We start from the raw sequence: 24,852 nt of genomic DNA on the forward strand, positions 1-24,852 counted from the left end.
CCTCCAGACAAGAAGTAAATGAATGGCTTCTCCACCTACTTTTCCAGTCTCCAGCCACATGACAAAAGTCCCTGCTGGCCTCAGAGCAGGCAGCAGTAGTGTGTTGATCCCAGCCTTTTTATTGCTGCCAGCAATTATCACAAAATTACTTTATTGTGCATGTGACAGTTGGTGATACTGATTCGGAGTTTTATCAGCTCCTATACTATGCATCTCAGAACACGTTTATTATGAGGAAACACTGCTGTTAAGCAGCCCAAAAGAAGCTGTACTTGCTCAAAGCAGTAAGAAAAAATTGCAGTCTTTTGTGTACAACAAAGCATCATATACCAGCGTCTTGTCCCACCTTGACAACCCAGGTCTGCTAACAGCTGAGTCCTTGGAAATGGTTCTGCAGGGCAGAACCAGAGGCAAGCAGGAGGGAACTGTGCAACATCCAGTAATGTAGAATATCCTCTGCAGGGCAGGATGAGAGGACAGCAGCACCTCTCAAGGATGGAGTTGGCACAGATGGAGCAACTGGAAAAGCAAAAGGGGGACTGAAACTTGCCTTAGTAAGAGAGGTAGCTCAGCTGTTTAAGGTACATACAAATTCCCTTTCTCCAGGGATAGGAAAGTTGCAGAGATTAGAAGAAAAGGCCAACAAGTTGTGCTCATTTACAGTCTTTCCACCTAGCCCCAAACAGTATTTAATAGTAGACAGAGGAAAGCATAGGAAGCAGTGCTCTGCACTACTGCAGTTGTAGCACCCACATCATCTTCCTGAAGACTCTCTGAGCATAGCACAGCTGCTGAAAACCCCACATCACATAGTTTAGTGCAGTAGTACGAGCTGGTAACCTATAGTGACTTTAGGGATGTTTGCACAGTAGTGTCTATTCTACTCTGTGAGGCTGTGATAGAAGTTCTAAACATTGTCTTCTAATGTCTGATCCAGGCAGTCACTTGGAAGTACTGAAGAGATCTTTAAAATTATATTTGTTCTTATTACAGCACTATAGAAGACCTTAAACTCAACAGGTAAACTTCACGCAGATGTAAATTCTAATGGACTTGTGGGCAGAGGCTGCTGATACTAGTGACTGCTCTGATTCTTCTCAAGAAAAACTATTAACCCATGAAGGATTAAACGCTGGAGATTCTTTTTCTTTCACGTAATCTGCAGCATCTGCAACAGTTTGAGAGGAATTTGGAGAAAAGGATAAGGGCTCAGAAAGGGAAATGATTTCTTCAAAGGAAGGATCATATTTTAAGTGGTTCAATGTCAGCATGACTTCTAAAGGCTAAAAGGAAGGCTACTGGAAGGCTGTGAGAAACACTCCCAAAGCGAAGTAACAAACTGGTGACATATAAGATTAAGGATTTTAGGATAACCTTTGGCTATTTAGCAACCACTGCCCTTATGAGACATCAGTCTAGAGCAAACCCTGGACCTTGAACCAAAAATATACTGCAAGCTTGGTTCCTAATTTTGGGAAGAGGTGCAAACCTGTTTTCCTGCATGGTTAACAGAGCAGAAATGGAAAAAAAGAAAAAAACCAACCATGCTCCTGCTTAACAGTCTTAGCATGTCTGGGCTCAGGTACCCAATCAGATGCAGAGCTTTCTTCTCCTGCAGTACAAGCTACTTTAAACTTAGAAATGAAGAGACTTCAACCCCCCAGTAATTGCAATTCTGAAGCGCTCAACAGCCTTTAATTCATTATGAACCTAGAGGCAAAGGTTTAAAAAAAAAAAGGCAAAAAAAATACATCACATCCTTAATCTAGGAAAAAAGTCAGCATTTTTATAGCACATCATTAGACACTTACAAATATATTTCACTGAAGGAAGGAGAGGGTAGGACTGTGCGTTTTCTATTTCCTTTTCAATAGTTTGATGCACAGAGGCCATCAACACAGTCATTATAGATAATCTGCACAAGTCATTCCTAAACCAAAAAGAGATTTAAAAATGAACAAAAAGGGAGAATCCCTGCAACGAGGAAAGGCATTCCACAGATCCAGATTCACGTTTAAACATAACTCATCATCTGACTATGGGGTGAGAAAACACAATTTGTTTTGTACAATATAAATAGTATTTAAAAGAGTACTACATATGAACACAGTAATGATGCTATTTCAGTCAGGACTTTACATGCAGAGGAAATTCCCTGTCACTCACAACCACTCATCTCATCCCACCCTTCCCCTCCCCCTCCTAAAAAAACTCCTCTGCTGTTCAAATTCTCTTTCAGCTGCTTTAAATATTTCTCCGAGGCCTGTCAACATTCCTTTTCTTTTATACAAGCAAGCTTTCTACTAAATGATGCTTTAACTGACAGGAGACAGCTACGTAGGAGGAACAACTGAGGCTTTTAAGAACCTTGCCAATGTTTAAAACTTTTATTAGTCTCAGTTTGTTTGATTCTCAGAGACTTCCACTGAAAACATCAAAACCTCAGAAATAAAAACCCTATTTCAAACTTCTTACAAACATGCACGTGTGCACGCAAAGAAAGTAACCTACAGCAGAGGCAATAAGAAATAAAGGGAACTGCAATTCTCTCAAGAGAGAACAAAAACCAAAAAGAACATTAAAAAAAAATTACTGTCTCCACTCTTCACTAGGGCAGTTTCATACCCATCAAGTCTTGTAAGATGCTCAGCTACCATCTGCTAGTCCACAAATCCTTCCCACTTATTCCCTTAAAGATCCGACTATAGCACTGCTTAAAAATCGTTCCACCAAACGACCACCTTGCAAAGGGGCTTAAAAGAACAAAAAAAAAGAGAGAAAGAATATTGGAATATTGTCTCTTTCTGTCCAGTAATTTCAGGGAATTAAGTGGAAAAGACTGCCATGCAGCATTCAGGATAGCTTCTGCCAGGCCAGGACATCCAGGTGAGCAGCGATGCACCCCTGCCCCCTCACCCAGATATTCTGGAAGCCACATCCCCTTTCCAGCTCTGCACCAGGGCTGCATTCATCCTTCCTTCTGATAGAGGTCCTCCAAAGAAAGTGGAGGACTTTCCAGTGACTCCAGCAGCGTTTTGGTTCAGGCTCTTATAAAACACTGTTCCATAACAGCTCTTTGATCGGAGGCGATTTCCAAGTGTCCAAGTGGGAGCTGCCTACTCAATATCTGAGGATTTGTTTTTGCCTTTAATGCTCATTCAATTCTCGGTGAACTGAGTCCAATTAAATGAAGGGCTTGCATTCCTCTTCCCAGGAGTATCTTAAAGGCTCAGTCTTTACTTAAGTAAAGGATGTCACAACAATCAAAGACAGTTGGGGAATTTCTTCTTTAATAGGATAAAAGAAAAACATACAAACACCTCCCGGGTTTCTGTCATGGAATGATTCTCACAACTGTAAGGAGCACAACTCAGAAAAATAAAAATGGAGTCAAAGAAAAGAAAAAAGGTTCCTATGGGAGACATGCCTACCAGAGAGCTAGAACAATTCCTTTGTGCTCTAGTCTGCAGTGGGGAAGGGGATGGCTCTTAAAGGAACTAACACAAGAAGCAGCAACAGAACACTTGCCAAAACCGAGTGGCATATTATAACTGAAAGCCATGCTCTTTGTTGGTTTTGTTTTTTGTTTTATCTTTTTTTTTGTCTTTTTTTTTTTTTTTTTTATAAACTAGAAAGCAACTTAGATGGCAAGGATGGGAAAGGAAGATGACAAGAATGACCAGAACCTGGCCATTGCTTCACTACGTCCCTTCCTGGTGACATGGCAGAAATGCACACATCTATCACTTCTTTAAGAGAATTAACAGTAAGAAACATCCCAGCTATGAAACATTTCTTTCCCCATCTTCCCCAGATTACAAATGAGATAGTGTTTCTTTACAAAAAGGAACCCAGAACTTTCCAGGACATCTGTTCTTGCTTTCTCTCTCCCCGGTGTAATATTAGTCACATTTCATTGAGGGGTGAGAGAGGGGAGGATTTTATTTCTGTTTTAAAGCCATAATCTAGAAAAATGTTTTGTGGAAACTTTTGTTTTCCTATTTTCGTTTGCTTTTTTTTTTTTTTTAATAGTGCTTATTTATAGAAAACTTCACAAAGTTGACTTCTATTTACAGGAAACACAATTCCAAAGGCTGCTTCAGTAGTCAATGTAATAGCACCTTTAAAGACAAAAGAGTTTGACGTATTTTAAAAAGTCACTTAGTCAAATTTTAACCCTTTCCAAGCCTTATAAAAAGGAGCTAATCACAAAGCTCCATCAGTACAAATGCTGGAAAGTCTCCAGGTGAAATGCTGTCTGAAGGTTTCTCAGGCTCCCAGTCCCATTGGTCTGGCAAAGTAGAGGTAGCGTGCAGCCAGACAGGATTTTCTTGCAGTCCAAACCAGAAGATGATGAAAGGAGTTCACAGCAGGGTATTGCACAACACTGGTCTTATATTCCGGAGTTTCCTGGTTATTTTTCTACAGGCTTGAAAAGGGTTAACTTCATATTTAATTAATCCTGGTTAAAACATGTTGCTCTGAGTTCCAGGTTGGTACTGTGTCTGCAACAGGCTCTCCATAAAGGCCAAGTAATCTGGGTTTTGTCCGTACTCTTCAGGATTCCTTGCATTCCCCAGCCGGGGACGCTTGGCTGCTCTCATTTCATCTCCCAAAAATACATCTTCCTGAGGGGCCCCAGTGCTGAGGGACTGCAGGAGACATGAAAGTACAGTATTAGAAGCACAGGAGGAATACACAGGTAGACGTGCACAAACTGTTGAGTGCACCCGCTTAACCAGGCAGCAGGCATAACATGGCAGCAAACAATTTGATACAGTGAATTTCTGAAGAAAAACCGAATTCCGAAACACGCAAAGCACGCAGCTGAAAGAAAAACTTCTGGGCTTCTGAAGCCAAACTGGAAGGAGAAGTCCTTGAGTTGCCTTCCTTCTGTATCAGAATATCTTTTACTTCGATTCCTGCCTTGACAGTTTGCTGTTTGCTCTTACCCTCCTCTGTCTCTTCGCATTGTTCACTCCTAGAATGCACACAGGAAACAGGGGCTTCCCTGATGTCTGTTAAAGAAAGGAAAGACCCAAAGAAAGCACTTGGGGCTAAGATGACTGTATGAATGATTGCTTCTGTTCATCTTCCTCTTACACTCTCAAAAGAGATGCGTTTCTCCTATTGCTTTGTTCCTCTGTTCTCTATAAAAGCACCACGAGCATCACTTCTGAGGAGTATTATCTAAAGTCTTTGGGAGCAGAACAAATAGAAGAATCTTAGCTTTCAGCCAGGCTTGAAACATTTTGTTCACTTTAGAGCCTACATTCCTCTCCCTGGGACTGATATAAAGCCCAATAATCTCCACTGAAGAGAATATGCTGTTCCCCAAATCCTGTATCCTGAAAAACAATTGTCACCAAAAATCTTCTGAGGGTAACGAGGTAAATTATTACTTAACTGTAAAATTTATGCCATGAGGCCTTACGGAGATGAAGTGCCTCTAAGAAGACGAAGAAGCCATACAGATGCTTCAGACAGCGTTCTACAAACGTTACTTGGATAAAACCCTTTCGAGAGTAAGCAAAGTTTTCCTCCAAACTTGAGGAAAACATGATAAAATGCGAGTTTTTTCCACATAAATGACTGTTACTAGATATTTTTGGACAATGAGCCTCTCATGCTTCTGCTAGTGGTTCAGAGAATCACTGGCTCAACTTCGTATAGCAGTTTGTGTGTTCTTAAGCAATCGCTGGACCATCATTTTGCCTCAAATGTATCACAGATTAACTCTGTAAATCTGTCCCTGCCATGCAGTAGCTAGCACGACAGACATTTAGAAAGAAGAGGAAAGCTTAGAATCTGGTCTCAGTGTTTGTTTGAATAATAGTTGAAGGACGAGATTTGAAAACATCCAGCAATAAATCCCTGATTCTCTAGGCTGAATATTTCAGTTGCATGCATTTAAAGGCAGGGTGATCTTTTAGATAAGAGTTTTGTAGGTAAGGATCATGTTTTAACTCTCCTGTTTGATAAGAAATGGCATTGGTCCAATGTCACTAAGTCAGTTCTCCAGGAACCACTTAGCTGTAGGCCAACCCATCTAATTCAAGATGAAAGGCAGTACTGAGACACAACGGCAGTCCATATAACTAAATTCATGACATAAAATGGTAGGAACATAATCTTTTAACCAGAGAATACAAGAATCAGGTCTGAACATGTAAAGGAAAAAAACATTTAAATGCTTCTCAAGCATTTACACACCAAGGATTTCAACGACTCTACATATTTTCTGAGTGACCAGGAATTTCACAGCCACAGAAAATGAAGGATGCATTCATCTAATGTCTAAACAATACGTTAAGAAAATGTGAACGAGTACTTCAAGCCACAGCCATTTCACCGTTTCTTTTACTTCAATACCCACCAAGCGAGACTTCACTCTCTTTGGAAGCTCCTCCTCCAAGGTATAAATATCACCACGCTTTACCATTAGTTGGGAGCCATCTTCAAACTCAACCTGCACAGTAGAAAGAAAATGAAGTAAGAATGTTTGGCTTCTAGATTCACAATACATGATCAGTTCACTCCCAAGCATGGTCCCTTCATGGGACCATCAGCAAGCAAGCTCCATGGATGATTCACTGTTCTTGGCTCTGCATCTCTCTAGCTTTGCTGTAGAATGAGCTTTATTAAGAAGTCTGAACCCAAGAGCCAGGTTTCAGTGCTGCTCAGGCATCTGTTTTATCTGGCCCAAGCAGTTTCATTCAGTGCTCCTGCAGATTAGAATGGTTGTGCTACAGCGCCCTTGCTATCCCCTCCCAGTCAGAGCACTAGAAATTTCCACTGATTTTTTTTTTTTTTAATTCCAATCCTGAAAAAAAAAAAAAAAACAGCTTTTCACTTATAATAAAAAGCAGCCCTGTATTCAGACCAATATGGTAATAAGAATTTCTTTCATCTTAAACAAAGCATTTTTACACGTCATAAGGAAACAACTGCAGCTACTAAAATACATTTCCATTAAGCAGAAATAATCAGTCAGGAACAAGAAATGGTGGTAAGTCCTCATGTTAAATCTTATGCACTAAGCATTGATTGTGTCATGAATTATGCATCAGTTGTTACAGCAACGTTTATTCATGGAAACACGCATATAAAATTGTTAAAATTATTAAAAGTTTTTAAGAGATGCTCATTTCCTTTGCTTAGGGTTTATACTTTTCTGCATAATGCAGAAAGACACACAACAGTTAATTTGGGACATCAGGTTCAGACTGGGCATGTTCAGCAAGTAGTGAGCACCTGCACTCTGAGCTCCTCCTGTGCTGTCCAGGTCTTATAACTCATCAGTTACCCAAGATCTGTGATGCCTGCTGAGGTGTCTTAGCTGAGCAATGCACACCAACAGTAATAACTAAGCAGGTAAGAGACCAATCTTTGAAAGACTGTTATTATATTTAAGATGCTACCGCTCCCATTTACTCTCAAGTTTTACAGATCACTAGGGAACAGAATTAACAGCCCAGCTACAAGCAGACTCCCGTCTGCCATTTCCACTGCATGTGCTCAACTTCAGCAGCAAGGGAGGACTGGCAGCACAGAGCAATGACATCTTCAGCTATCACACGATGGCTGCATTTTGTTTATTAAAGTTCCAAACTACTGATATGGCTCAAGACCCTCTTAAGAATACACATTAGAGTATATTAAAAGTTGTTTGAACTAACACACACACACACACACACACACACATTTAAATACACAGATCTAATCTTAGCATACAAAATGCAAACTTAGAGATGTGAATTGGAAAGCCACTGCAAAATAAGACAGGACAAGTTTAAAATCCAAATGCTAATCCATGCTGTCTTGATCTGAACACACTAATTTCATGACAGAACTGTCACTGTATTATTAAATACAATCCTATTCCAAAACAGACAATAGAGATTCACAGCAACTGCTGGAAAAAAAATGCTCATAGGAAACCAATGTAGAAAGCTATTCAGTCTGTTTTCCCCATAGAGAGGAGCTTTACTTATAGGTAACTGCATGATTTGAAAAACACAGGCTCCTCATGCATATTTTTCTGTCATCTGGCACTCGAAATGGAATAGCCTATTTCAAATTATTTTACTTTCAAGAAATCAATGACAATTTCCTATAGTGTGATTAAACTGGAAAGCATGCATAAAAATAGATCTTCATGGAACAACGTATTGTACTTATTCATAACCTGGGTCACCTGGATCACATCTTCTCTGAAGCAGCTGCCTTCCATTACACACACAAAAAAGACTGTTAACTAACAAGGTGGGCTATTGTGCTCCTGGCACACAGATATGAAACACTCCGTGTGCAGAAAGGATAGAAATCAGAACCCAATTTCAAACAAATGCAATATTTGGGACTTCCTTTGCCTTTTACTATTGTCTAGGGGCACCAACCTCTTTAAAATAACAATTCTTTGCAAATTCCAGAACGTATTTTTCAAAAGAATGTGCACCTTCCTTTACAAATCACTGTTATTTTCAACTTTTTGGTACCATTTAAAATAGATTTAGTCATATGAACATACTGCATCTTACAAAACCTTCTGCTGAAATACTAACACTGTGTACCAGATTAAATCTTCTTTTATTCACTATCACAGCCTTCTAGAAAGAAAGATTTTGTCTGTGCAACAGACTCAAAGACCAAAAACTGCCTGCTATTCTTCTCATCCTAAAAATGGAGGTGGTGAGAATGTATGAGGTTATTATTCCTACACACTGCTACTCCTCTGCAAAGTCCCTTCCCATGACCAGAAAAAGTCTCCTGATCCATCATTTCTCCTACTTTCTGTTGAATTCAAGGAAAGTTCTAATTATTTAAATACTGACTCGTGGGAAACTGTAGGTCATGAGCTACATTAGCACAACCCATTGGACAGACATCAGAGAATACTGAGAGCAGGTCACTTTGACCTGAGTTGTTTTATCACTAACAAAGCTGAGCCACCAGCTGTTAAACTCTTTTGCCCACAGTGAAGGTGAATTGCTTTTCCTTCACAGGCTCTCTGTTGTGGGCATGTTCCTGTGTAGAAGCTTCTTGATAATGGTGAAAGCTCAGACAGGAAACAATTACTATGGGTCACGGGAAAGGAACACCTTCTGGAGACCAGCCTGTTGCCTCTTTGCCCATCTAAAGAACAAAGACATTTACTTTCAAGAGGAAAGCTACTTCATGCCAAACAATCTTGTATTGACTTTAACAAATCCTTTTGTTTTACTTACTCTTTTTATCCATAGTTCCAAGTGAAAGACCTGCACAACTCTAAACAAAAAGCTGCATGTTTCTCTCACTATAAGAAAAGCTTATGTTTTAAAAGCACAGTCTAGACATACTTCTATTCATACATCCATATTCTGTCACAGAAAACCTTTATCCTGATCTTACTGTAACACTACATATCTCTTTAGACTACCAGTAGTATTAACTCCAGAAAGCAAATTCCCTCTTCATGAGTAAATACTTCTCTTCAGAGTAAGCATCCAAGTACCCAGGGAGCAATTAGGGCAACAATTAGACATACTGACATGAAGCATGTAGCTACTCCTCGGTACACACCTGATAAATCTGACTGATCTGGGCTGCAATAAACTTGGCCTTATAGATAATTCCATCTGTCCACTGCAGTTGAACCATCTCACCCTCTGGAGGGGGTCCCAGTTGGATGCAGTCTCTGCTCTGAGGATATAGAGACAAAGAGGTCAGACAGCCAGAACAGAGAAAGCTCAACAACTAGTAGAAGAGGTCACTACTCAGGGAAGTTGCCACATAACACTACAATTAAGCATGAGAAAGCTACTAGATTTGTGACTAACTAATCTCAAACAAACCAATAAACTGTGAAAAAAGAGAAATAAAACACTTGCACCTCCTAGTGACAGTACTCAGTTCTGGAAAACTTCTCATTACAGATCCCAAAGAATCAAATCACCAATGTCAACAAAAACATGTGAGTTGACTTGCTATGTTTCACGTGGTGAATCAATGGCTCAATCAGGAAGAAAAAGCATGAGATGACAAGTCAGCCTTTTTTATACATTCTTTCTATTAAGCGTATTTCCTATTTTCAACCAGAAGCGCTTACAGACGATCTGCTTCCCCATGAATCACAGTTGTCAGTTGAAAAACTAGAGATTATTCAAACACAAAACAAACAGGATGCAACTTAAAACAAGCACTGCTTTCTTTTAAGTCCTACACATACAGAAAAATCCCACTTTGTAAAGGAACAAAACAATGAAATGAGATAAAGTCATAGAGGAAGGACAGAGATGAAGAACAGTATGAGGTTACACTCATTTATAACTGTAATAGCCTTCATAGTCAGCTGCTTACAATAATGCTTTCTGGGTAAACGTTGTCACTGTATGACCCATCATCAAAGTTTACTTCATAGAAAGTCTGTGTCGTCATGCCAATCACTTTACATCTGTAGTAGAGTCCATTCCGGTTCTTTGTGATCACAGTCTGTCCAAGGGTCACCTCCCTTCGAAACTGAATCTGTGTGGCAGAGGAGAGGAAGAAATATGCGATTGGAAAAGCTGTGCTAAAAATACAGGTGCAGGGAAACAAAACCAAAACCAACCAGCAAACTCACATTCTGGTTGGCTGCTTTGTGTTTGAAACAAGTGATGGACACGACGTAGGGCCAGTCATCGGGCTCCATGGGCACGCCAGCAGCATGCGCGCAGGTCACGTGGAAGGAAGTGGAGCAGTGCTCGTAGGAGCACTGGATGCAGGCACCAGACACCTTCTTCATCCGCTTTCGACAGTACACACATTTCTGAGAAGAAAAACAAATCAGCATCATGCAGTAACAGTATTGTTAAGGCAACAGACTGGCACCCTATGACGGACTGGGTCAGAATTTGTGCATATAGGACAAATATATACACCACTAGTGTATGCAGAAAAGAAGCCACAACCAAAACTTAGGATGTTTCATTCTGGGGGATCAAGTCTGATACTACCAGAACTGCCCGTCCAAGCACTTGCCTAGAATCACTTATAAGCCAAGGAACTACAGCAGGAACTGACATCATTCCCACAAACATGATGACATCTACTGCTAATTCAGTCCTCCAGCATCATACTAATAGTGAGGAGATTTAAACCCAATTTGAGATTGCGTTCACGGGAGGACTGAAAATGAGAACATGGCAGACAAACACACATCAGTATTATTTAAGAATGGCTGCAATGTAATATTCATCTCCCTTAATATACACAATATCAGTTATTTCAAGCAGCAGCTAAAACTTCAGAGCTACACTGCAATAAAATAATGCTTTCATTTTCAGAAATAATGGAACATGGGATGACTGTGTAATACTTTGTTCTATTCTATTCAATGGAATGTTACATCCATTGGATCTAACAGAATATCATTTCTGATAATGGAACAAAATATTATCTGGGTGTTTATTTATTTATTTATTTTTATTTTTACACAAAAACACATCAACTGAAAATGTTTTATTGGAATTTGTGTCAGATTAGATATGGCAGACAACAGAGAAAAAATAAAAACACAGTACCAAACATCAGAATTGCAGGGGGAAGTAGTATGAAATCTTTCAGTATTTTTAAAATATCTTCTGCAAAGTAGACCTATTCATTAAGCTCATCTAATGAGACAGAACCTAAGGGGAACAGGTAAACAATTTAAGACATGACTGCTTTAAAAGTTTTTTGGAGGCTGAAAGCCAGGATTAGGTGTCAATAGGAAACAAGATGAACCTCCTCATTCATTCCCTAGGAGCACCAAATTGTTTCTCTCAGAAATATGGATGAGATTTTGGTAGTCTGAATCCAAGGGATTTTATGTTGGACACTTGGTAATATTTCCATGCAACTATTTGGAAATGCCACTGCCAAGCTTTTAAGATCTTAACCCTGTAGAATCTGTCACTGATCAGTGACAGCTTCTTTACCTTGGCTTAGGCTTCTCAGATGAGGCAAATCAAGGAAATTATCATGCCTGAGATGAACATGCATTTTACTTGTTAAAATGAATGGTGCTACTTCTAATAAATAAAATCCTGAGAGACATCATATACCTGTGAATCTGACTATACATCCCAGTAATTTATTTATTAGAGAAACTATTCCCATATACAAGGAGGAAAAGAGGAACGCAATAATTTTTAGTGCCCATTTCTAGATGACCATCTCCAAAGCCACTGCCCCACTGTCTGATTGACTGTCTCCAACCTAAACCATCCATCCACTGGAATATAAATGTCCCATAATCACATATGATGCAATGCATCACAGCCTTTCTCTCTCTGCGATGTCTGATGTTAAACATGGTCTTTCTTTCCCTCATTACATCTTCACGGTCTCTCATTTACTCCAGTCCTGTTAATCCACTGTTCAAAGCACACATCATCACAGAACTCATGACCTGAGTGTAAGATCCATATGAATGTCAGCATCCCATAGGATCAGCAATGCAATATAAGCTGCCTGAGCTCACACAGTCAGTCTATACAGCTCCCAAAAGTACACATTCACTCCGCTTCCAGATCTGAGCCAACTGAAGAGCATATCCTCAAAAATATGAAGAGTCATAAAGCACTATAAACTATGTAATAAATGCAAACGAAGAATTGCCAAATTTCAGAGTTATATTTGTGTTCTCATAGTACATGGCACCCAGGTAAGAACTACAAAGCTTTGCCAAGGCAAATAAAAACCATTCCTTCTCCAAAGAGTACTTCTTTCTTCCTTCAAAGCAAAACATACAAAAGAAGGGGAGATGCCTTCTCCCTTATTTCTTGCCAGCCAGCCGCTGCCCAGCCATGACCCATCCCACAAGGATCTGAAGTAAGTCAAATTCACTTCCTGTGAGTTAAATTAAGTCAGTATGTTTACAACGAAGATTAATTTGGGCTTCTTCACTAACATTAACAAAAGCCAGGAAATTCGAAGTCAGGGCCTTACTGTTGCCAGAATGTGGGTTGGTTTTTTTTAATTTTATTTAATAAGCTATGCCTTTATCATTCTGTAAACCATGTTCAAAAGCCAGATAAGCACTACAGCAAAGTGCACAGTAGGAACACAGCACTGAAAGCAAGTCAATAGCAATGAGATCTCATTATTAAACTGTCAATACCTAATTCTCTCACCAGCAGGGACAACTGCTGATATACAGTGTGCTCAATACTGCTTCTTCAGGGAGTATTAACCCTCAAGCATCAGGAACCTCCCCTTATTGATGCAAACAGGACTCTTCCAAGACAAGAGGATTAGCACACTTTTAATGACACCCGAGTGGCAAACAAATTTCTCATGACAGAGAAGAGAGATACACAAGTGGAATATCGAGAGCAAATATGATCAAAGGATAAAGGAAAATGAGAGCCACAGTGAGACTGAAATGCAGGAGATGTGGAGGGAGTAAGAACACTGAACATCTGGAAGCGTGGGAGATGGGACGTATAAAAGCACAAGTGCTAAGTACTGCAGGGAAGCAGCACGTGCAAGATTAAAGATGTTTTCTGAGGGAGGGTAGATGTGAGAAGGTTTAAAGCCCTGAACAAAAATCCTCAGAATGAATGCACATCAGAGAGTTGGGTCATAGCTGGAGGTAAGGAATGGGCTGTTTCCTGCTTGATGAACACTGCAATTCATTTACTCCACTGAGAAATGACAGCTAATTATTCCAAATTTCCACATCAGAAATAATTTATGCACACAGGCTTGTAATACACCATTTATCAGGAAGCAAGCAAACTGTATGCTTCAAATGATGCAACACCCACCAATGAACTGGTAAGTCTGTGCTGCAAAAGGGAGGCCTGGTGTAAGTCTGTACAACAGGAGATACTCCTCAAACAGGTCACTGCAACTCCTTGACACATCAGTCCTCTCACAGTAACTTAATGCATTTAAAACAACAACAAATAATAATCACAGATAGAAGCCTTATCTACTCACTTCAACTAATCTTCAAATTATTTCTTCTATATTCTTCCATCTTTTTCAGCAAGAAAAGTCAATTCTAATTTTATCTAGCACTACGTCATCTTTAATGACAAGAGCAGATCTAACACCACTGCCTTTCAGTGAGCTTCAGCATGGCTTCCTATATGAGCTGCTGGCAGAAGCCCCACCACCTTTACATCTCAATTACTATTAATCTTTACTTAGTTCATAACACTAAACTGATTTCAAGTTTTAGCTCAAGACAATTTGCTTTCTTTTCCAAAGCAAATGACACTCAAAGGAACTTGATGATCTTTGAGGTCCCTTCCAATCCAACTATGAAAGTCACATTAAATGTGGTGGCAACACCAACAACCTATTTTTCAACAGACATCGATGGAGCATGTGTCCATTCCATAATAGCATTCATAAGTATGACCAACAGAGCAGAATTATTTTTGTAATCAGTAATTAGATTAAAAGTTTCCTTCTTTCATCGTAACAGCTACAGCGCAAATGGAATACAACACCGAAGAAATTAACAAAACTATAAAGTTTTAATTCAGACATAAAGACATGTAGGAGGTCAGTGAGGCTTTGGGTGGAATAGCCATCAGAGCAGAATGAAGCAACAAAGTTTTACATTCACTAATAGGAGCCAGGCTCTATAGGGTTGTAAGGTAGCCACAGGAGAGTTAAAGAATTAAGACAATGTTTTCTTGTGAGGCTCCATTAAGCAGTACAAGTAAGTCTTGTGCAAAAGGATTTTTGGTTCATCATTGCAAGTGCAGGTAATGAAGAGGACGCATGCTGGAAATGTCAGATGATCCATAAAGACCCAGTGCTGTAAGATTTATCACTCTCACACCACGCTGCTCCATCACTCTACTTTAATAATGAATGCTTTTTACATTCACATTTGTGTACAGAACCCATTTGCACAACAGAAATAACTCTGGAAGCAGACAGATTCCTCCTAATCTCTCACCCAGGCCTGTCTGGGCTGCCTGCACTAAATAGCTGCACAGTGAACAAATACATCAGTGCTAACCAATGTATCACTGCTAACATCACCTTCCCCCATACCATGCTCAACTATTATCCAACTGAATTCTGTACAAAATAAGCAGCAAAAGCACGATTTATTTTGCAATAACACAATATAGAGATAGAGCATTAACAAACATGAAGATTAATTGCTCTGAGCTAATGAATCATCCATTACTAATCCCTCATATGGAACTATGTGCAGCTAGATAAGAAACTGTAGCTGGACTTTTATTAAGATCTTTGCGGTGTCTCACAGTCATGGTCACAAATAAATGTTTATTGATTTCTACAATATGAACAAAGAGAAATACTTTAAGGAAAGTTAAAACAAGTTAAAGGTGAACTAGTCAGCATACATCCGCTTCTTTCCAGTTACCATCTCCCAGCCCATTCCCAGCCATGCAGCACTTTGTTTAAACCCCACCGTGTGGTGGGTAAATATACCAGGCTCCATCTAGGGTAAAGAGCACACTCCTAGAGACTAAAGGCACATTGGTTGCTTATATATCAAACACTTAGCATCTCAAGAACACATTCAAATAATACAGCTCCCTAGTGCATTTTTATAAGGGCATGTAGTGACAAGGGAAATAGCTTTAAACAGGAAGAGGGTAGATTTAGACTAGATATCAGGAAGAAATTCTTTACTGTGAGGGCGGTGAGACACTGGAACGGGCTTCTCAGTGAGTTTGTGGATGCCCCTTCCGGAAAGGATTCAAAACCATGCTGGGTGGCACTTAGAGCAACCTGTTCTAGAGGGAAGTGTCCTTGCCCATAGCAGGGACGTTGGAACTAGATGATCCTAAAGGTCTCTTCCAATCCAAACCACTATATGATTCTATGATCTGTGGGGAAAAGAGTGAGAACACCGACATCAGAAGACACCTACCAGTTTCCATCTTTGCTCTGGAATAGCAGTGATATCCACAGGATGACGCTCTATTACATTGAGAAAATGGGCCTCAGGGACAGCAATAGCACAAATTATATGGACCCACCTGGAAAAAGAGGTAAAGAGGAAACAAAGTACACCACTGTTTGAAATAAACACTCCAGGGAGCAGTTAACATTTCTCTGACTCCTTCACCGACAGTACCAAGGAATGTTTATGGTGGTGGTTGGCAGCCATGGCAACATTACTAACTAATTTGTTAATCACTGTTGCCAAGATAAAGGTCTCTGGAACAATAGGGCTGAATCTTCTTAGGCATTTGATCTTGAATGATACTAAATGTTTTCTGAAAAAGAAACTTTTCAGTGAGAAGGAACCAAATTTAAGAGTGGTCAGGGCCATACAACCCCGCTACTGAAAAATCTGGTCCCTCCTGTAAGACAGCAGTTACCAAAGTTCACGCTGCCAATTTAGCGAGTAGCAGATACCTCCACGATGCCAAAAATTGCTGATACAATGAGCATCAAACCCAAACTCACAATACCAACTATGAGATGCAATAGGGAAGAACAAAACCATTTAAAAACAATACTTACCGCCCATCAGTGGTCATCTGAAGAGCTCCTCCCCTGAGATTACACAGGCAACATTCCTGTAGCAACAAAACTACTTCAGAGCAGGACTGAAAAGGTCTGCCAGACCTTTCAGAAACAAAAAACAGCTATGCCTGGGATGCAAAGGCAAAAAGTACCCTCCTACCACCCATCGCTGTGGAAGTATCTCATCAACTCTATCTCCAGAAGAGTAGATGCTTACCGCTGCCCATGCATTGGCTGAGCATCGTGAGCAAGACCAGCTTTCATTCACCAAATCTGGACGTATTCCATAACAGCCTGAAAGAAATGGAGTTACACACATCAGAGTTCTGTTACTATTTTTGTAGTACTAATTTGTTGCCTGTTCAGTTCACAAACATCTTTGAAATTGGGTGCAGCATTTGAATAACTACAAGGAAAGTCATTCTCAGGGAGTGGACAGAATTTGGACCAAGAGGTCTGAGAACAAAACACTAAACTAAAAAAATACATGGAGAAAACCCTGAGTATTTTGATCCTTTAAGCAAGGACTGGAATTCAAGTAAAGCTACTACTGCTGGACTTCACTTGCACATCAGAATAGTTAAGACTGCTGAATTCAGCAACATCATTTCTGCTAAAGGTTTTCTAAGCAAGAAGAAATGGTAATACCACTACAAAATTAAACACATGCATTTCATATTTAACAGCATTTAAACTACTTCTAATTTCTGGTTACACAAAATACTAGAAGCGACTGATTTTACAGGGCATCTATTACTGTACTATGTAAGCACCGGTGCACTTCTCAGCAGCACCAAAACAGGAAAGTGCCATAATGACTATAATAAATAAACTGAAGAAAGACACTAAAGCCCTTAAAACTCTGTAACAGGTGCTGAGGCTTGCTACTGAATAATGGCAAAAGACACAGATACTTTTTTTTTTGTAAAAGTATATGTATGTGATTCTACCATGCTTGCAAAGAAAGGCTATTTTGTAGCAGAAAACCAAACATATTTATAAATTGCTGGCCAGCATCCTAGTTAACACAAACCTCAACCCATGGCCTTTACCCCCTCCTAACAGAAATGAACATAAAACATCAGCCGGACAGTCTCAAATTACTGAATAAAACCTAAAAGAAGTTATTCAGAAAGCACTGAGATTGCCACAATAACTGGATTTATAAAAATTATCCACTTAACCAGACAGTTTGTCAAAAAGTCAATAATATAGATCCACAGCTGTCTCCCATACGTTAAGTCTCTCTTTATCACATGGCAAACCAAGAAAGCACATTCAACTCAATCCTGGAAAACAGGCAGGGGTGATGAATCTTAAAAAACAAACCTGGAAACTGAGCTGCAAGAGAAACTGACACCCTTAACTGAAATATTGTTGGAGCTCAACAGGGTGTAGAATAGCACTGATTTCTTGCTTCAAGTCCACAGGGAGCTGGGCTACAGGATCTGAGGGTAGAAATAGTCAGGGCTTACTGAATCCCAGATTCTCCCTTAACAATGATGGCAAAAGTACAAGAACATATGTCCTTTTCATGGATTTGCCAACACCTTAAAAGCCTAGAAACCTCTGCAAAAGCTTTCTTCTCTGTGTCCTTGCTACTGTCATAACCAATCACAGTTGGGTAAGGGCACGTCTCAATAGCAAGCAGACTGCCAGCTAGTTCTACAGCATGCTGTCAGATAAACCTAACTGCAACTGAACACTGCAATCCTGTAATAAAAGCAAATGGATTCTCTGCATCAAAGTCAAAGGCATATCACAGTTTGGTGGTACAAATAGTGACAAGGAAACAAAGTAGACACTTGAAACATCAGACTAGAGCACAGAAGTTAAACCCTATTCCCAAAGGCAAGGCACAGATAAAACAGAAAGCTCAGTTTCTCTACACGGTGTCTGAGACTGCAGATTAACATCATTTTGACCACATAACTCTCTAACTAAATCAGAGTTTGGCCACTGAAACCATTTTGATAGACTAGCCTATTGAAGACGTACAGATGCACAAGATCCAGCATCTCAGTCTGATCACCAGAGATCACAGTGGGGGAAAATAAAGAAAAGTCTCACTCTCCCTTTATCATTTGCTCTTATTAACCACAAGTGAGTGACCAGAATCACAGCTGCAGCGTGGAAACAGAAGCTGTGCTTTAGTTCTCCAGAAAAGACAGCCATGCTGAGCTGCATGGTGACCTGTGGACTATTAAACTGGAACAACAAAAGTAATTCCAACTATGCAAGTCAAATAGGATTTCCCATCTGTCAAGATCAAACAGCTGAACAGTAATTTGTCACATCTAGTACAAGTGCAAATGTTAACTGGATGTCATACAATCTACAGCAAAGGTACACTCAACGAGGATTAATCAGTTCTTCTTTTAGACAGAACCCAGGGAAACAAACAGACATATGTTCCTTTTCGTAATCAAGTGCCATTTCTACAAATAGTAACTAAGACACTAATAAAAATATATCTCAGAAACTCCTCTGTACAAATCAACAGAGCCAAATCAACAGAATCAAACCAACCTTTCCTTACCTTAGGCTGCTATTTGAACAAACAAAAATAGTACAATAAGCTGTGTGATTTTGGCTTTATTGTAAAAAAATAAAAGATAACAAAATGAAGGCTTTTTTATGTGAAGCATAAATGAATCAGCTATTTGTTTACATTTTATGAATATTTATTGCCAAGAAGGACTCAAATATACACTAACACTAGTACAAGAAAATGAAGAAGTAGAAGTGACAGGAACAGCAAGCATGTCTACAAGGATTACAAATACAGACAACACAAAAAGAAATTTGAAAGTATCCAAAACACTTTGGTGACAAAGGAAACACTCACTAGCATGAACCTGCAGGCAGCATTTGGCACAGGATATCAAGGAACTGGTTCCATCTTCTCCAATATATGAATTTGAAGGAAGGGGCTCTGTGTTTTCTCCACTTGAGGTAAAGCACATCTCTGGGATCAGAGGCTTTGTCTTCTGTCCGCACTTAGAAAGGTGGACAAAAGAGGTGGTCTCTCCTACAGAGACTGGGACAGCTTCTTTATCCACCTGTAAGGACTTGAAGAGGAAAATCACATCATTTTTCTCTAGTCACAGTTTTAACCTTAAAGTCAAAGCAATACCCTTACAAAAAGGTCATCTCCCATCATCCAGCACCTGACACCACACAGCACAGATAAGGAACCTGAAGCTGTATCTTCTCATGCACACTTCCACCCCCCACCTTTTGCTCCTCTCTCTTTCTTAGACGTCTACTGGGATTTGCAATTTATTTAAAAACTCAAACACAAAGAAGCAGTCCTTCTCCTTCAGTAAAAATCTAAGGTCCTAAACTGCAGCTGGACGCACCAAGGAGAAAATGAAAATTAGTAAAACAAGACCTCCCGCCACTCCCCACGATACCCTCCATCCTTTTGGCATTCTTCTTCCCTTTCCTTTCTGCAAGATTTTCTCTAGAAGAACATTTCAAGCTTTCTGATAGCAAACCAGAGTTAAAAACAACAGATTAAAACATTCTAGTTATATCTGCTTTCCTTATAACCTTTACACAACAACATTTGGCAATTCTGAATAGATGCTTTATTCTCAATATTCAATTGCAGGCTGAGGAGGGTTTTCTCAGAAAAGGCCTCCAGCACACACACACAAACACACACAGTTTCCAAAAAATGATCCATATGCTTAGTGAACGAATCTTTATTTTGCTGCTTGTTTGCATATATTCCATAATCCAGGCACGCATCTAAAGAAGAGCACTCACAGGCCCAATATGACACTGCTTCTCTGCATGAAATAGTGTTTGCAGTGCAAAGCTCTGTATGTGCCATTTAAATAATGAAAGCTGAGAAAGCCAGAGAATCCAGAAGAGATAAATGGGGAAGGCCTGACCCACTGCCTCAGCCAAGTCCAAACACTTCTTTGAGGCACACACTTGTATGAGACTTGCCATTTCTTATGAAGATCTGCATTCTAACTTGCACAGTCACCATTCAGCACTCAGCACCAACACATCTATCGGAGCAGTTTCAGGAATTACCTGGTTGTATGGGTAAAAGAGGGTACAGACAGCACAGTATGGCTCACTCAGGGCAGCAGCTGCATTGAATTTTCTTTCAGCTGGGAAATTAGGTGCCTTATTCTTCCACTGGAGGGAAAGTAAAGATTTCAAAGCCTCTGGGTCACTCATATCTTCCTCCCCAGAAAATGGAAATGTTTCTAGAAAGAAGAAGTTCCAAAATAATGGTCAGACTTTAGTAGAGGCAAAACACAGCACAGTAGAGTTAAAGAATTAATATTTCAACAACATAAGAAGTTGAAAGGGAGCATTTAACTCATTCATGCTTCTTCACATATATCTTAAATTCTTCCTTAAATGGATATAATTTTCACTTTATGGGTTGGACAGATAGAGCAGAGAGACTGATGACCTGATAAAATCATCCATGAGGAAGAAGAAACAATCAATATTTATTGCCTCCAGTACTCTCTCCACTGCTCTAGCCCTGGAAACCAACAGCATCCTTTAATGAAGCCAAATTCAAAATACATGATGCAAGTGCAAGGAAATCTCCCTTTATTTTCTACACCTAGGAGCTGTGTTCAGACAGCTGTGCATGCAGCGCATTCTGGCTTGGTTAGGCTAACTCCCAATTCCCAGCTGTCAGCAGCAAGTCCGTTTTAACCTTCACAAAGTGCATCCCATACCTGTTTCTACAAACAAATGCTGGCCACAAGATGCACACAGTTCAAATATTCATTTTACTTCTCTGCAACTACTTGACAGCTAATTCCAACAAGTGCATGTCACTGAGCCTTCCATTTACATTCATCACCACCTTTTCTTCTGCCAGAGCTCCGATAGGCACTGCTCGTGCTAATTAGTTTGCTAATTCTTTGTTTTTACAAAATCCTTGGTATTTTACAATTAAACTACCACAAAATCCATTCGTGCCAGTTTGAGGATCCAAGTTTCTTACCACTCATTACTAAGGAGTTCTGAGTCATGACAAGCATTTAAGAAATGTTCAGTGCAAGACTAAATGTAAACTGCTCAAAACATCATCAATCTGCAAAGCACCCAAAGAACGCCTTTGATCAGAAGGACTCAAAAACATCTCAGTGGAACTTTATCCTCAGAGCTCAGTGCCTGAAACCACATTCTCCGCTGCTTCACCATTATTTACTGGAAAGAAGCAGTTAACGCTCTCCTCTCCACTCCTACATCCCTTATAACATTTTCAAACTTTTACCCAACTCGAAAAGAGGAACTTTCAGGAAAACACAGCCATGTTCACAGCCAAGATTTTGAATGCTCCCTCTAACAAACCTGAAAGTTATTTGTCAGACAATGTGGGATTGTGCTCAATTAATCCTGTTCTGAGATTATGAACAGTATTATCTTTTGTCACACTTAAATGAAGATCACTTTCTAAAACATCCTCGCTTTCTTGAAACATTCTATTTCTGTGCTGGACCTCACAGATAAACAAGGATGTGCTATACAGTGGTAACACACTTAGGAGTCTACATCTTCTGTAGGGTGCAGCTGGAACTAAAAAGATCAGTGGCCCTGGGTATGCAGATTGATACTCTCAATGTCTTACTTTCAAAGCACAGCTCAACACTCACCTCTTAAAAAAAATCAAGCACCTTCAAGGAATTTTTGAGACATGAGCCAAAACCAAAGCATATGCTTCTCCAAATCTTAATCAAAGCACATAAGGAGACAAGAAAGGATTTATGGTACCAGTTAAATCAATGAAAGTTGACTGGAAACCAACATCATAATCCATACTGACAGAGCAAGAGGAAAAAGAACGGTCATTACTGTTGTATGTGATCATTGCCTTTATTCATCCCAAGATTGAGTCTAGGTGAGACTCAGAATTCAGGATGCCTCCTATATCTCAAAAGCAAGTTACACACAGAGAGAAAAAGCTAACAATTTATCTCAAATGAATCTTAGAGCAGAATACTGTGTTCCTTTGATTCATATGCTTACTTTCCCTCACTGCAGCCTCCAGATCACCCTTATACATTAGCCCAGAAAAAGCAAGGAGCGCAGAGAGTTGCTGCTACTCCCTGTCAGGGAAGAGAAGAATCTGTTTGATCATATTTTGCCCAGTGGTGCTGTAAATCAGTCTCCAAGAAATGCCAGCTTTCAAAGAAAGTTGCTCCTGAGCCAGCCAGGAAAGTCCCCATACACCATCCAACAAGTGAAAACAGTGAAAAGAATCTATCTAATGAGGATCCTTCAGCACAAAAGTTTGTTGCAAGGTCTTCACCACCAAAACAAGATAACTAGTCTCAAATGTTTTTTCATTTCACTTGACATTACACATATACAGCCTATCAGATGCATCATCCCTAGAAAGGGCATGGATGGATACGTGTGCAACCCCTGCCACTGCCAAACAGAAAGCTCCTCTAAAATCAACAGGTATGCTCTCCAAAATAGGAAGTGAACAGGAAATATATTCCGTGATTCTGTGAAATATATTGTTATTTTCTTTTGAATATAAAATTTTAATTTCCATGAAAGCTGGGTCTGGCAGCTATACCTTCACGTACCTGTCCAGTGTGAAAAAGTTTACCATGGAGTTTTCTATATTCTGAGTACTTTATAATGTAGCCAGGATCCAGAAGTGACAAATTACATGCTACAACAGAAGCAAGAGTACAAAAAGTTGGATCCCAACATTCGTATGACTCAAAAAGCCCACCAAAAAGTAAGAATTAACCTTCCCTATACACAGCAGATCTAATCTCAATCTCCGTCTCCATCTGAGATGCAGAGAACTCACTGTAATGCAGTATCAAAGAGGCAGCTTTTATGTTGTTATTTTCTGTGAACACTTATTTCCTTTTTTCCAAAATGATACTTCATACTGTATCCAGGAAAATACATTTCTTGACAGAATAAAGGGTGGGAGGTGAGAAGGGACACCTCCCAAAGATGTATTTTGTCTCTAGCTGGATTATCAAAATGGGAACATGCTGTATTTTCTACCAGTTCAGTATAACGCAAAAACTTTCAGGCCATCCAGCTTTGTTTACTGGCTGCAGCAATTTTTCATATTAGACAAGACATACAAGTACTCTTCATGCCTTTGCACTCACCCTCATCGCTCGAGGTCTCCTGTTTAACCACTGACAATGGGGAGCGGGTTGGTGGTTTGCCTAATGGGTGACGACGACTTTTCTTTATCTCCATCTTCATTTTTGAAAAAGCAGCAGTCTGTAACAAACCAGAACAACTTAGATGGGAACCCCAAAATATCTTGGCAAGCAAAGGTGAGTTTAGGACAACAGGCAGAATTACTGTCATAAAGAGTTGTTGAATTTACAGTCAACTCTTCATCGCCTTTTTGCTGGAATCAACAGAGCTTTCCAAGCCAATTACCGTAGTAGGTAAAGCCAATGTTATTTTTTAAGATGTCAGGAAAAGGTAAACTTCATTTTCTTAAAATCAGCTCAGAATAGCTTCAAATTTGCCAGTTCCATTGGCTCATGAGCAGTCTGGTCATTCCCAAAAGCAGCTAGAAAATCTATTATGAAAATTATGCACAGGGCATATAAGACCAGAAACATTTTATTAAAACAGTACAGTGCATTTTATGACAAATGTATTTATATTGTACTGTACTCACTGTCCTATGCACCATCAAACATTGTAAATACTGCATGTATACTGATCACAGCAGCTCACAGTCCTCTTTGGTGAAAGGCACCAAACACATTGCATGTAAGCTAATTTGTACCAGAAATAGTGCCACGTGTTTTTTGGTTGTTTCCTTTTTCACAGACATGAAGACAAGCAGCAGTGCTAAAGGATTAAAAATGAAATCCAAGTACATTTTATGCCACACTGGGGAGAATGGAGATGAAGGTATGGCAGCCCATCATAGCTACAGCACCTTAAACAATGCTTTTCCTCTCTAGTCTGCATCCATTATGTCTTAGAAACACTTATACGTAAGGAATTCTCATTGTGTGCTGTCACATCAGAAAGGCATATTTCTTCCCATTCTTCCCCTCCTCCCCTAATTTCTAATAGTGCTTTGCCATTCCCTTGGCTCTCTCAGCACCACCATGCAGGAAAGGAGAGCTTTGCTATATTCATCTGACCTGATGCTAATTCCCAAATATTTTCCTTCCTCCTCTTTTTTCAAAAAAATTTTCCAGCTAAAAAATTGTCAGGGGAAAGAGATGCCTGTAATAGATTATAGGTCATGAATTGTGTATTTCACAACACCATTCTGCTCAGGCGCAATTCAAGATTCTTGTCACTCCAAGTCTGGTTCCCAACTCATTGCTTAAAACCAGCAAATTCAGTCACTTCCTTGGTCACATATACCTGTAAATC

The 24,852-nt window shown here is 39.7% G+C and overlaps 1 protein-coding gene across 3 annotated transcripts in view; it reads right to left on the bottom strand.

Annotated features, from left to right (window-relative positions):
- Positions 1-4,007: 4,007 nt before the first annotated feature.
- Positions 4,008-24,852, bottom strand: part of KDM4B (lysine demethylase 4B) — a 79,830-nt gene continuing 58,985 nt past the window's right edge. For 2 of the 3 annotated variants that reach the window (XM_090126189.1, XM_090126187.1), the window contains 11 exons: positions 23,607-23,724; positions 20,524-20,702; positions 19,322-19,544; positions 16,691-16,767; positions 16,471-16,526; positions 15,872-15,980; positions 10,601-10,786; positions 10,339-10,503; positions 9,562-9,681; positions 6,377-6,469; positions 4,008-4,652 (listed from right to left, as the gene is read on the bottom strand). In XM_090126189.1, the coding sequence (XP_089982315.1) occupies positions 4,467-4,652; positions 6,377-6,469; positions 9,562-9,681; positions 10,339-10,503; positions 10,601-10,786; positions 15,872-15,980; positions 16,471-16,526; positions 16,691-16,767; positions 19,322-19,544; positions 20,524-20,702; positions 23,607-23,724 (1,512 nt within the window). In that variant the 3' untranslated portion in view covers positions 4,008-4,466. Of the gene's footprint in view, positions 4,653-6,376; positions 6,470-9,561; positions 9,682-10,338; positions 10,504-10,600; positions 10,787-15,871; positions 15,981-16,073; positions 16,221-16,470; positions 16,527-16,690; positions 16,768-19,321; positions 19,545-20,523; positions 20,703-23,606; positions 23,725-24,852 lie in introns of all 3 variants that reach the window. The other variant, XM_090126188.1, reaches the window with a different exon arrangement.

This window comes from Phasianus colchicus, chromosome 28, assembly GCF_987193195.1.
Source record: "Phasianus colchicus chromosome 28, bPhaCol1.hap1.1, whole genome shotgun sequence".
Lineage (NCBI taxonomy): Eukaryota > Metazoa > Chordata > Aves > Galliformes > Phasianidae > Phasianus > Phasianus colchicus.